Source organism: Pempheris klunzingeri, chromosome 1, assembly GCF_042242105.1.
Source record: "Pempheris klunzingeri isolate RE-2024b chromosome 1, fPemKlu1.hap1, whole genome shotgun sequence".
Classification (NCBI taxonomy): Eukaryota; Metazoa; Chordata; class Actinopteri; order Acropomatiformes; family Pempheridae; genus Pempheris; species Pempheris klunzingeri.
Window position 1 is genome coordinate 1,968,012 of NC_092012.1, and position 13,242 is coordinate 1,981,253.

Below are 13,242 nucleotides of genomic sequence, written 5' to 3' on the forward strand. Positions count from 1 at the left end.
AGCTGTTGGAGATGAAACTGCTGATCACAGTGAACGCAGCAAAGAGAGTCGCTGCTCCATCTTGTGGTCAATCAGCAATAAAACGAGACGATGTAATGTTTTACCAGAATAGTAAAATCACACTGTTTATAACTGACATGAAACACAATTATTATATTAGAAATAATTTATCAGTTTTTATTCCTAAATCTTTTTATTCCTAATCTTAAATCTGATCAGGTTGAGCAAAAGGAGGAATTATTAAAAATATAATGGCTGTTTCGCTTAATAGAAACATGACTGTGGAGAATTTATATTTGATGTGTGTTAATGTGAATAAAAGCAAATATGTAAGAGAATGCTTTTATTGATCCATTAAGGAAGTGTATCATTAACCAACATAGACTGATGGCACTTACACACAGAAATGATTATGATTGATGAGGACAACACAATTTTGTAACACAAAATAATAGTTGTGAAGCTAAATTCCCCCCAAAACACAGACACCATAAGTGAAGAATCACCCAGCAGCTGCAGTACCAGGCGATCATGCTGTCACTGTCTCATATAAACATCTAAACCTCCTCTTTCAGCTCATACAGATCCAACTGCAGACATTCATTTAAATGTGACCACAGGTTAACACACGAACAACCAATACCCAATAACTGACAGTAAAACAATCAAAATATGCATTCAGAGGTAATGAAAGTAGAAGTGGTGGTCTGCAGGTGCTGCTGTCTTAGCTTTCAAACACAGGCAGAGGTTGGTATTTAACCCTTGACACTCTGGTTTTGTACACCACCACCCCACAGATCATGCCGACCGCTGCGAGAAGACATCCGGCGATGAAAACCAGGTTCAGATTCACACTCACGAGAGAGAAGCACAGTTTGAATTCCATCTTGTCTCAAAGTGTAAGCGGGACTCAAACGGGCCAGAAAACTCCCTGTTTTCATACCTGGGCTTTCGGTGCGCTCTGCTGATCTCCTCAGGCGCAGGGGACCCTGGGAAATGAGGTGCCTGGCTGTCTGGGTGACGGCTTCTCTCTCTTCCGGCGGTGATGCTGATGGTGGTGACCACCTGACCGTGTGGAGTTGATGCATCCCTGGGAGCACCTGGTGCCGGGTGCCCCTGCTTCACACATGAGCACTGAGCAGTTGATGTACACCTGAACGCAACAGACCAACACACAAAACATCAAACCTCACACAGTGTCAGTGGAGTCACTGAACGGGCTAAATAGACCACATGAGGAAGGTGACAGCTGAAAGACATTAGAGGTGTTTGAGTCGCCGACGTCCGACAGACGTCCACCGCTGATTGTTTGATGATTGATTCAAAACATGATCAATGAAAGTGACGCCTCTGTGCGGCTGATGAACAGACTTAGTGAAGCTCTGGGAACACTGGGCCCAGACGTGGCCTTCAAACAGGCCTGAAGATTCCTAAAATTTCTTTTTCTGGTCATTAAAATAGCCGCAGACGGTCTCAGGGAATTTAATTTCCCTTCCTGCAGAGGGAAAAGTGATCAGTCCTCACACAGCCAATGACAAAGTAAGTGAGAGAGGAGAGCAGCGGGTGAGGAAGTACCTCAATCTGAGTACCACACGCGTTGAGGGGGAAGACGGCGATGATGTGAGTGCTGTTGGAGTATCGCTGGAGGCTGCAGGCGGTGTTGCTGGGGTCACTGAGCCGCAAATGATCCTCATGTTATCCACCACAACACACCTCATGTCAGACTGATAGATGCCAGACCTGAAAGGCAGCAGCAAACACTCATTTAACACTTTAACCGAGGAGACCTGGTCATAACACTGACGTTTACTTTATCTAAGTTTATATATATGACCATCCTCATACTGAACACTAATGTCTCGTACACAACATAACTTCTAACATACATTACATCACTTCCTGACATGTGCATTTTAATCCAAACTATGATCTTTTCCTAAACTTCACCAAGTAGTTTCGCTGCCTAAGCCAAACCAAACCATGTTAACTCAGGTCATGGAGAAGTTATATGCTTGCTTGTGGCTGGTTCTTATCTGTCCTGTAGAGGACGCTGAATACTCAAATATGTCGCTTTGGGAGTCACTGGAAACCATCCAGTTCTGTCACTGTCACTTCGGTATGAGGATGTTTTGAGATAATATTCTGGCTTTGACTTGATACGTGATACAGGAATTCTTCCTTTTCATCTACTTCAATCCATCTTGGCAGCTTATCAGTTTCCTTATCAGCTCATCTTAAGTTTCCTCTCTCAGGTTCAAGTTGTACTTTACAAACGCCCAAGTTTTTCAATGTTACCATATAGGTAATTATTAGTCATATTCCCCTTATAAGCACTATAACTATATATACACTACTCACTAAAAGTCAGGGATATTCAGCTTTCAGGTGAAATCTCAGGATGAACCTAAAATGCATTCTAACCTTTCCAGGTGAACTTAATGTGACCTTCTCTAAACCTTTGAATGCACATGTCCAACTGTTCAGTGTCTCAGTACTTTCTGCACCAGCTGCTGTTCTCTAACAAGAAGCTTAACAGCAACATTCACAACAGGTTTGATCCATGAATCCACCAATACATTTCCTGCTTCAGTTAGAATTGGTATTTAAACAGTCCTCCTCATCCTGCTGTTCACATTCTGACATCATGAGACCAAGACGACACCTAACAGTTGATCAGCAGCACCTCAACACTGGAGGAAAGCTGAAGGCCATCATGGACAATCCCTCTCATCCCCTCCACGCCGAGCTGAGGAGACTCAGGAGCACGTTCTGCCACTGTTCGAGGTTTCTTCCTGTTAAAGGGGAGTTCTTCCTGCCACTGTTGCCTAATATAATATCGTGTTTTTGCTTATGTGGGGATTCTTCAGTCCTTGGAGACACTGAAGCCCAGCTTGCTCCTGAAGCAGCTTCCATGTGTCCTCCAACTTAGATTCCTCCTGTACGAATGATCAGCGAATGGGTGAATGAGGATGTAAAAGCGCTTTGAGTAGTCCAATAGAAGTATTACGGCTTCATTTACAAAGACAACCAATACTTAACGTGGATACAGTGACTTATTTAATTATTAAACTTATTTTCACAGTAACTCTACCACCAACATCACTCAAATGGTATTTTCTAACACAAACACTAAATCAATGCTGTTATGCAATCTAGATGCAGGTATTTTGCTTTCTGTTTCTGTTTTTTCTCTTAAAGCATCATATAGATTGAAGCAGGTGCTTGTAATAATGAATGGAGACACAAAGGCCACTGTTCCTGGTTAGACAAGCTGGATGGGTGATGGAATGCCTCATTATAGTTCACACCCCTTCATTCATTAATCTGCATCAGGGTGCTTTTATTTTTTGAGCTGAAAGGTTTTAGCCAGTCTTACATCTGCAGGTCAGTCATTGTCTTGATTTCGGTGGTTTTTAATTCTTAAACCTGACCTGTTTTTGTTGTTTTTTTTCCACATATTTGGGGGTCCAATGAAGGGAGGCGCCAAAAGTTTTGCTAATGGTCGTGTTGATGATCCCAGACAGCCCGCCAGCTCAGTCACTGTTATCCATTAAGATACCGTCTGAGAATGTGCTATAACTTGTGGCTTAGTTTGTTTGCCTCAAAGCGAAACCCACAAAGTGAGCAGCACTCAATGTTAAGCTAGCATTAAGTAAGCTGGTGATTCGATGATTGCATATCTGGATTTGGAAGTAAAGTGTCTTACCTTTGCTTGTCAAAACAAACGGCCCCCCTCCTCGGAAAATAAACTTAAACTTGCAGAAAATGTGATGGTACAGTTAGGTGACATGGAAACAGCTGTAGCCTTTGCTAGCGTTAGCTAATTTGGAGCAGAGTTCTTTGGCTTGAAGTGTTGAGTTTGTTTTTTTCTAATGAAGACAGGCAACTTCTCTCATTTAAGGTGTTTTAATGTTTGTAAGAATAAAACAGAAGCATGAACTCAGTCTGTTCTCAGTCAGCGAGCTGTTCCTCTGTAGCCAACAGAGAGCAGAGTGAGCCATGGTTTAGACTAGGTGGGGGGAGACCATGGTTTAGACTAGGTGGGGGAGACCATGGTTTAGACTAGGTGGGGGGAGACCATGGTTTAGACTAGGTGGGGGACACCATGGTTTCGACTAGGTGGGGGAGACCATGGTTTAGACCAGGTGGGGGGAGACCACCTAGTCTTTAGGCTTTATGCCACAGCAAACAGGTCCTAGGTGACGGGGGTCTGACCTCCTGTGGGCCCACCACCCTCAGAGGGAGCCGTAGGGGTCGGGTGCTATGTGGAACGGGCGGCGGTGGAGGCAGAGTGCCCTGGCGACCCAGGCTTCGGAAACAGCCTCTAGCTGTAGGGACATGTCTCCTCGCTGGGGGGTAAGGAGCCGGAGCTTGTGCGGGAGGTTGAGAGGTACCGGCTAAATATAGTCGGGCTCACCTCCACTCACAGCTTGGGCTCTGGAACCCAGCTCATCAAGAGGGGCTGGACTCTCCATTTCTCTGGTGTTGCCCAAGGTGTGTGGCGGCGGGCTGGTGTGGACTTGCTTATAGCACCGCAGCCCAGTCGCCATGTGTTGGAGTTCGCCCCGGTGAACGAGAGGGTCTCTTACTGTGGTTTCGGCCTATGGACAGAGTACCGGGCCTTCTTGGAGTCCCTGGGAGGGGTGCTGGATGGTGCTCCAACAGGGGAGTCCATTGTTCTAATGGGGGACTTCAACGCTCACGTGGGCAGCGACAGTGAGACCTGGAGGGGCGTGATTGGGAGGAACGGCCTCCCCGATCTGAACCCGAGTGGTGTTCTGTTGTTGGAACTCTGTCCTAGTCACAGATTGTCCATAACGAACACCATGTTCGAACACAAGGCCGTCCATCGGTGCGGTTTTCAATTCTCACCTCCGGGAGAGCTTCTGTCTGTTTTTATTGATCCATTAATGAAGTGTCTCTGGTGCCTGTCATGGCGGCAACCCCTGAACCCGGTGGTGAACGCCGGAAGTAAGGGATGCCGTCAAGCTGAAGAAGGAGTCCTACTGGGCCTTGTTGGCTCGTGGAACTCCTGAGGCAGCTGACGGGTACCGGCAGGCCAAGCGTGCTGCAGCTTGGACGGTAGCTGAGGCAAAAACTCGGGCCTGGGAGGAGTTCGGGGAGGCCATGGAGGAGGACTACCGGTCGGCCTCAAGGAAATTCTGGCAAACCGTCCGGCGTCTCAGGAGGGGGAAGCAGTTCTCTGCCAACACTGTTTACAGTGCGGGTGGGGGACTGTTGACCTCGACTGGGGATGTCGTCGGGCGGTGGAAGGAATACTTTGAGGATCTCCTACCTTCACCTATGGTCATGAGCTTTGGGTCATGACCGAAAAAACGAGATCACGGATACAAACGGCCGAAATGAGTTTCTTCCGCAGGGTGGCTGGGCTCCTCACCCTTAGAGATAGGGTGAGGCTGAGTAAAAATATAATGGCTGTTTTACTTAATAGAAACATGAATGTGGATAATTTATATTTGATGTGTGTTAATGTGAATAAAAGCAAATATGTAAGAGAATGCTTGTTTTTATTGATCCATTAAGGAAGTGTATTATTAACCAACATAGAGTTCAAACACACTTACACACAGAAATGATTATGATTGATTATGGCAACACAATTTTGTAACACAAAATAATAGTTGTGAAGCTAAATTCCCCCCAAAACACAGACACCATAAGTGAAGAATCACCCAGCAGCTGCAGTACCAGGCGATCATGCTGTCACTGTCTCATATATACATCTAAACCTCCTCTTTCAGCTCATACAGATCCAACTGCAGACATTCATTTAAATGTGACCACAGGTTAACACACGAACAACCAATACTCAATAAGTGACAGTAAAACAATCCAAATATGCATTCAGGGCTAATGAAAGTAGAAGTGGTGGTCTGCAGGTGCTGCTGTCTTAGCTTTTAAACACAGGCAGAGGTTGGTATCTAACCCTTGACACTCTGGTTTTGTACACCACCACCCCACAGATCATGCCGACCGCTGCGAGAAGACATCCGGCGATGAAAACCAGGTTCAGATTCACGTTCACCGCTGGACAAGAGAGAAGCACAGTTTGAATTCCATCTTGTCTCAAAGTGTAAGCGGGACTCAAACGGGCCAGAAAACTCCCTGTTTTCATACCTGGGCTTTCGGTGCGCTCTGCTGATCTCCTCAGGCGCAGGGGACCCTGGGAAATGAGGTGCCTGGCTGTCTGGGTGACAGCTTCTCTCTTCCTGAGGCGACCACCTGACCGTGGGGAGTTGATGCATCCCTGGGAGCACCTGGTGCCGGAAGCCCCTGCTTCACACATGAGCACCAAGCAGTTGATGTACACCTGAACGCAACAGACCACAAAACATCAAACCTCACACAGTGTCAGTGGAGTCACTGAACGGGCTAAATAGACCACATGAGGAAGGTGACAGCTGAAAGACATTAGAGGTGTTTGAGTCGCCGACGGCCGACAGATGTCCACCGCTGATTGTTTGATGATTGATTCAAAACACGATCAATGAAAGTGACGCCTCTGTGCGGCTGATGAACATACGTGGCCTTCAAACAGGCCTGAAGATTCCTAAAATTTCTTTTTCTGGTCATTAAAATAGCCGCAGACTGTCTCAGGGAATTAATTTAACAGTCTGACAAAACTTTAACAGATTAACTCCCACAGCAAAAAACATTACAGGTGAAAAACTGTAGATTTCCTTTTCTTTTATGCTGATTGTGCAGCACTTTGAATCAACTGCTGTCTTTTGGCATAAACACTCTTGAGGATGTTTAATCTCTGATGTGTTAAGTGTTTAGTGCAAAGATGTGTTTCACATTGTGAGTTGTGAGAAACATTAAGCCTCTAATAATCAGACATGTCGGATATAATGAGGAAACTATTACTTGGGCCTTAGAGACGTCACAGAGACATTCAGAGTCACTTGTTCCAGTCTAAACACTTTCTAAACCCATTCTTCACCTGGTTGTGCAAGCCGATGAACTTGAAGGCCTCCATGCTGAACTTGAATTGTCTGTGATTGTCCCTGGAGTGGATTTGAACTGTCGAGTCCACTTTACACCTAGTCAGAGCACAAATAAGAGGCTTTACACATGGATGGAGGTATTTACATTATAAGGAAAAGTAAGTGAGTCATTGATGTTTACATCCAGGGGGAGATAATCATATACCTACCCGTTCTCAATGATGGAGTAGGTCGGCAAGTAGTTGGGGTTGTTGTAAGGTGCAGCTCTGCAGGACTCCACAAACAGCTCGGTGGTGCTGATCTGAGAGGAGGCCTTGATCATCATGTAAATCCTGCTCCCTAGTTTGTACTCCAGAGGGTATGAGCTCGGATCAATCACGTTCTGGAACTGGTTGTCAGGGTACAACTCAAACTGGTAGGTGAAGGTGCCCAAGCCTTTCTCCCACACGGTGATGTTCTCCCTGTGTGCGATGAAGCCCAGGGACACGTTCCCGTGTTTGGAGTACTGGCACTTGAACTGAATCTCCACCGGGTGCTTTCTGGTGATGAGATCTCTGCTGTTGTCAACTGTCGTGATTTCATTCTTGAAAATGAGGTTTTCATTGTCTTCCTGCAGAGGGAAAAGTGATCAGTCCTCACACAGCCAATGACAAAGTAAGTGAGAGAGGAGAGCAGTGGGTGAGGAAGTACCTCCATCTGAGTACCACACGCGTTGAGGGGGACGACGGCGATGATGTGAGTGCTGTTGGAGTATTGCTGGAGGCTGCAGGCGGTGTTGCTGGGGTCACTGGGGTCACTGGGGTCACTGAGACGCAAATGATCCTCATGGAGTCCAAAGTATGAAGATTTATCAACCTCGACTCTCATTGTGGACTCACCGCAGATCACAATGGCTTCGACTGGAACAAGAGGCACATGTGCAGCGTGTCATGTATGAATAAAAACACATCATGCTGAAAGGAGGTGTAGTGGAAATCTATACATTATCTATACCTTACCTATACATTATCTATACATTTATCTATATTGTGTTTTCATATCACTTGTGTAATGATGATTTGATATAACTCTGATTACTTGGGTTATTTGAGACCCTGGGTGAACTTTGTGTTTCCTGGAATGGTGTTGGTGATGATCCATAAACAATAAGTTGCGAAAGCAGAACTCTCCAGAACCTTGAGATGCTCCTTTTGACCATAATAGGAAGGGATGCAGGAGAAGGGGGTGGACCCCCCAGTATGGGATAAAAAACCATGCAAGGATTTGTAAAGTGAGAGAGCGTCTTTGGTGGGGCTTCTGTTCAATTCAGGATTACCTGGCTCTCCTTCTCCTACTGCCTCTATCATCTACCTGCAGTTAACATGTACTTTATTCCACCTGTCTCTTAAATATGTTCAACCACTGTAACATCATTGAATACATGTTAAATATATTATTGGATTGAATTAGTTAGACTTAGACTTCTTTATTTGATCCCCCATAGGGGGAAAGTTGTTGGTGTGTCATCATTGTTTGCCACCACAGAATTTGGCGTCACGAATTTGGTAGGAGCCGGATTGGGACTGGCTTTGGACTGGTGACCGGCATCTGTAGGCTCTCTTTTCGTCACAGACAATTTTTCAACAGGCCTGGTGGGGGTTTTCCCTTTTGATAAAAAGAAAAACTTGGTATATTGTCTGTGATTGAGGGAGGTAGCTGAGAGATGCTGGTACAGTGAATTTAGCAGACAAAATATTCCAAATTCAGATTCTAATTTGGCTCTCCTCCAAGTATCTGTGAGGGGGAAACGTTTTGGAGTTGTGTGGGTGGAACAGAGTACATAGCTTTTAATATTTCTGGGCTTTTACTAACTGCATGTGTTTCTGAGTGTGCTTGTGAGTGTGAAGGGGGGAGTCATAGGTGAGTGTGTGTTTGTGTTATGTGTGTCGTACGTCAGTAACGACACTAGAGAGCAGTCCATTGACTACGTAAATTATGGTGTGAAGTATGTATCTGGAAGTCGGTTTGGTTCCTCTAAAGTGTTCGGGCTGTTGACTCCAAGTTCTGATCAGAAATTGTTAATAGAGACTGCAAGCGTATGTCGTTGTTCCGGTGGGTGTACAGCGGATTTGGCCCGCAAATGGGGCATCAGGCCGGCTGGGTTTGAGCACTCTATATTTTTCTTTTTGTTTTGACAGCGGCCGATGCCACAAAGAGCAGGGGGAAAGCTCGTTGCTGTAGGGAACAACTTCTGCGCGCCCTGTGTGGGTTCTGATTACAAAATAGGGGTGTCTTTGAAGTTTGGCTAATTAAAAGTGGGCCATAAATTTGACACACAGGTTAATGTATATGTTGGACTATATGGCGGAAGCTTAGGACTGGCCTGCCTCTGTAGTAGCCATAGTGTTCCTTTGCGAAGGAGCGGTCCACGGGGTGTGATAAGAGAGAAAAAGCCGGCAAATCCCACTTAAGCACTTTGTCTGTATGTATGTCTATGTGTCTGGACCGTATGAACTGTGTGAAATATATACAGTTATGCCCGAAATTATTCATACCCCTGGCAAATTTTGACTTAAAGTTACTTTTATTCAACCAGCAAGTTTTTTCTTGATTGTAAATGGCACAGGCGTCTCCCAGAAGATAATAAGATGACGTACAAGAGGCATCATTGTGGAAAAAAATATTTTTTACATTTGAACAAAAAATGGCTTTATTGGCTATTACAGCAATCAAACGCTTCCTATAATTGCTGACCAGCTTTTTGCATGTCTCACTGGTATTTTTGCCCATTCATCTTTAGCGATGAGCTCCAACAGGTTGGAGGGTCTCCTTGCCATCACCCCGATCTTTAGCTCCCTCCACAGATTCTCAATTGGATTCAAGTCAGGACTCTGGCTGGGCCACTGCAAAACGTTAATGTTTTTGTCCACTAACCATTTCTTCACCACTTTTGCTGTGCCCTTGATGTATTGCTCTTTTTTCATGGTGCCGTTTACTATGATTAGGTTCCCTGGTCCATTGGCTGAATAACAGCCCCAAAGCATTAGGTTCCCACCACCATGTTTGACAGTGGGGATGGTGTTCTTAGGGTTGAAGGCTTCTCCTTTTTTACGCCAAATGAAGGATACATCATTGTGGCCAAACAATTAAATTTTTGTTTCATGTGACCATAAAACAGAAGACCAGAAGTCTTCTTCTTTGTGAGCATTTGCAAAGGCCAAGCGGGCTTTTGTGGGCCTTATCTGGAGAAGTGGTGTCCTCCTTGGTTTGCATCCGTGGAACCCAGCAGTGTGCAGTGTCCATTGGACTGTTTGCCTTGAGACGTTGCCACCAGCAGAGCCCAGATTCACCAGGATGGCCTTGGTGGTGATCCTCCTGGCCAGCACAGGTGTCACTTTTGGCTTCCAACCACATCCTCTGAAATTTTCCACAGTGCGGAACGTCTTGTATTTTTTAACAATACATTGCATTGTATCCACTGGAACTTGAAACATTTAGATATGGCCTTATAGCCCTTTCCTGACAGCCACAATGCGCAGCCGCAGGTCCTCAGTGAGCTCCTTTGTCTTAGCCATGACTGTCCACAAACCAACTGCAGAGAGCTGCTGTTTTTTTACCTCTTGAGTTAATTAAAACGGTTCCTGCTGCTGCTGTTCCCAATGAATCAGGGTAATTAGGGTGCTTTAGAACAGCTTGGACTATTTGGAATGGTATAGAATTTTGGATTTTCCCATAGACTGTGACAGTTTGCAAAGGGTATGAATAATTTTGGACATGCCACTTTTTGTTCAAATGTAAATAAAAGCTGAGAAATATTTTTTTCCACAATGAAGCCTCTTGTACGTCGTCTTATTATCTTCTGGGAGACTCCTGTGTCATTTCCAATCAAGGAAAAACTTGCTGGTTGAATAAAAGTAACTTTAAGTCAAAATTTGCCAGGGGTATGAATAATTTCGGGCTTAACCCTATATATATGCATGTATATAGGTTTTGATAAGTGTTGTGTAGCTCTCTGTCTCAGTGTGTTCTGTGTCTCTGTCCGTCTCTGTCTCAGAGGGGTTGCAGCAGCAGGAAAAGTGTGTGTGTAGTTGTGTGTGCGGAGTTTTTCTCTGGTGTTGGTGTTGGTGTTTGCGTGAATGTGTGTGTGAGGTGTCAGTGGTGGATGTGAGTGGAGGCTCTGGCTCCATGAGTAGAGAGGAGAGAAATAAAAGAGTGCATGCTTGCTGTCCTGTATGTCTCTCTCCTCATGTCTATGCCCGAAAGCCGAATATCCCTGGCTTTTTGTGAGTAGTGTATATAAAAAAAGGAGGTTTTTTGGGAGGAAGAAAAACAGTTCTAGTTCAAAGTCGCAACTTGTTGCGCAGTTAACTTAGACGCTGGCAGAATTTCAAAAGGTGTGGCACTTAGAGCTCATAGGCAGATGTTTAGAGTTAAACTGCCCATAAAACAGTAGTCGGCGCTTACCCCTCCCATCCAGAAGTCACAGACACACTATGGAAAAATTGGAAAAAAAAAAAAAAAGGCCCTGCTCTGTTACACAACAGAGCAGGGCCTGTGGGGCTGTATTCTGGTCCCTGTCTCACTGTGGTTGGTGTGGCGAGTGGTTTCTCTTTTATAAAAGAAAAAGAGGGGAGATATATACATATATCTACCTATATCTAATACAGGTCTGCATAAGTATAAATACACTGCGGCTACCTTGTGGAAGCAATCATTTTTTGCATTTTGGCATATATACATAGTTTGGCACAACATCATGGGATCTGCAATCAAAGATTTGGCTCCAGTAAGTATACTGGGGGGAAGGAATCCGCTTTTAGCAGGCGAAATAAAGAACTTGTCACAAAAATGGAATGCATGGACAAAGAAAGGTCCATCTCCGTGGCCTGCGGAGGCAACATTTGATGCAACACAATGTGCTGAGATGAGGGTGCTGATCAAAAATCATAAGGGAAAGGACAATTCAGTACACCTGATCTCTGATGCTGCTAAAGCACTAAGAGAAAAGACTAAACAGCATGTTAGGAAGCAGCTGGAACAGAGGAATCCAGCTGATTTAGAACCACCACTCTATGCTGCAGAAATGCCTCTGCATGAGTTAAAGTTTGTGGGAGACTATGTATTGAAATCTTGGCACAAGCTGCAAAACCTGAAGAGGAAGATGAGGTAGCCGACTTACCTGAAGTCTTTTTGAAATCACTGAAGGTCAGGGAAAGGAAGCCAAGAAGGATAAGTTGGATGGATGACCGTGTGGTGAGACTTTTGCAGGAGGCTGAAGCAACAGGAGGAAAAATTTCTGAACACTCCATTCTGCAGACAGAATATACCGATTTGCCTGATCCTGGCCTGGTGTCCAAACCCAAAACAGGGAAAAAAACAGGCAAGGCACCAGGGGCTTCCTGGCCTCTTGCAGCAAGACTGAGACAAAAAACAGGAGAAGCTGAAGTGAAATCATCAAGGAACAAGTAAGTATTAATGGAGTACTCACTATGAACACAAGGGGAGTACCAGTGGCCACAACAGTGGTGGAAGAAGCATCAGAGTATCTACTGCTGGCAAAAGGTGCCCAGCTCCAATGTGTTCCATGGCCCAAAATGGATCTGGAAGGACTAGTGCAGAGACTTACTTGCATTCATGATGGAGCAGGAAAATGGATAGCAGCGTTTGAAGAGGAGACCATTGCTACAATTCTGGCAATGGAAGACCTGAAAGCCATCTTGGGGAAAATATTGGGAAAACAGGAAATGGAGGAGACATTGGTTGCAGCACAACTGAGTGGGTATGTGGGAACACAAGCTCATGATGGTGAGTTCTTCAACAGGCACAGGAATACGCTGTGGACGGCCTTGAGAGGGCGATATCCAGCACGAATTCAGCCCGACAGCATTGTGGCAACACCCATTAAGGATGATGAGACGGGTGTACGACCAGATGAAGACATTTTCCATCGACAAGCTCTTCGAAAAAAGGTCCTTCCTCAGGGCTTTGTTCACCTGAGCTGATGTGAAGACTGGTGTGTGTGTGTGTGTGTGTGCAATACTTCTGAATTCTGCCATAAGAGTGCGAGTCTTTGAATCACAAATCTTGGATGCATATATGTCGGACAGATTTTCAATGCAAAATGTATTACCTATACTAGAAGTATATGTGTATGGCAATAACGGTGTTAGCTTCAACAGTGCTGAACCAGAAATTCAACTACAACACGGTCATTGAATTCTGTTTCGGTAGTTTCAATAGTGACGCTTCGTTTAATTTCACCAAATTGCTTAAGGAAATCAATGAATTCATCAAG

General features: G+C 45.0%; 1 protein-coding gene across 1 annotated transcript; it reads right to left on the reverse strand.

The window, feature by feature from the left end:
• Nucleotides 1-5,511: 5,511 nt before the first annotated feature.
• On the reverse strand, nucleotides 5,512-12,291 carry LOC139212231 (ZP domain-containing protein-like). The gene is made up of 6 exons (XM_070842769.1): nucleotides 12,127-12,291; nucleotides 7,659-7,867; nucleotides 7,178-7,578; nucleotides 6,965-7,064; nucleotides 6,139-6,331; nucleotides 5,512-6,048 (listed from the first exon to the last, which is right to left on the reverse strand). Exons 1-6 carry the CDS (start codon nucleotides 12,254-12,256, stop codon nucleotides 5,912-5,914), a joined length of 1,170 nt encoding a protein of 389 aa, XP_070698870.1. The 5' UTR covers nucleotides 12,257-12,291; the 3' UTR covers nucleotides 5,512-5,911.
• Between the last annotated feature and the right edge of the window lie 951 nt (nucleotides 12,292-13,242).

Bases quoted from the DNA above. Each gene is read 5' to 3' on its own strand.
- LOC139212231 (XM_070842769.1), bottom strand. From the start codon at position 12,256: ATGGAGTGTTCAGAAATTTTTCCTCCTGTTGCTTCAGCCTCCTGCAAA. The intron at 7,868-12,126 runs GTAAGTCGGCTA...CTCTTGTTCCAG, and splicing joins TGATTTCAAAAAGACTTCAG to TCGAAGCCATTGTGATCTGC. The intron at 6,049-6,138 runs GTATGAAAACAG...TCTCTTGTCCAG, and splicing joins AGAGCGCACCGAAAGCCCAG to CGGTGAACGTGAATCTGAAC.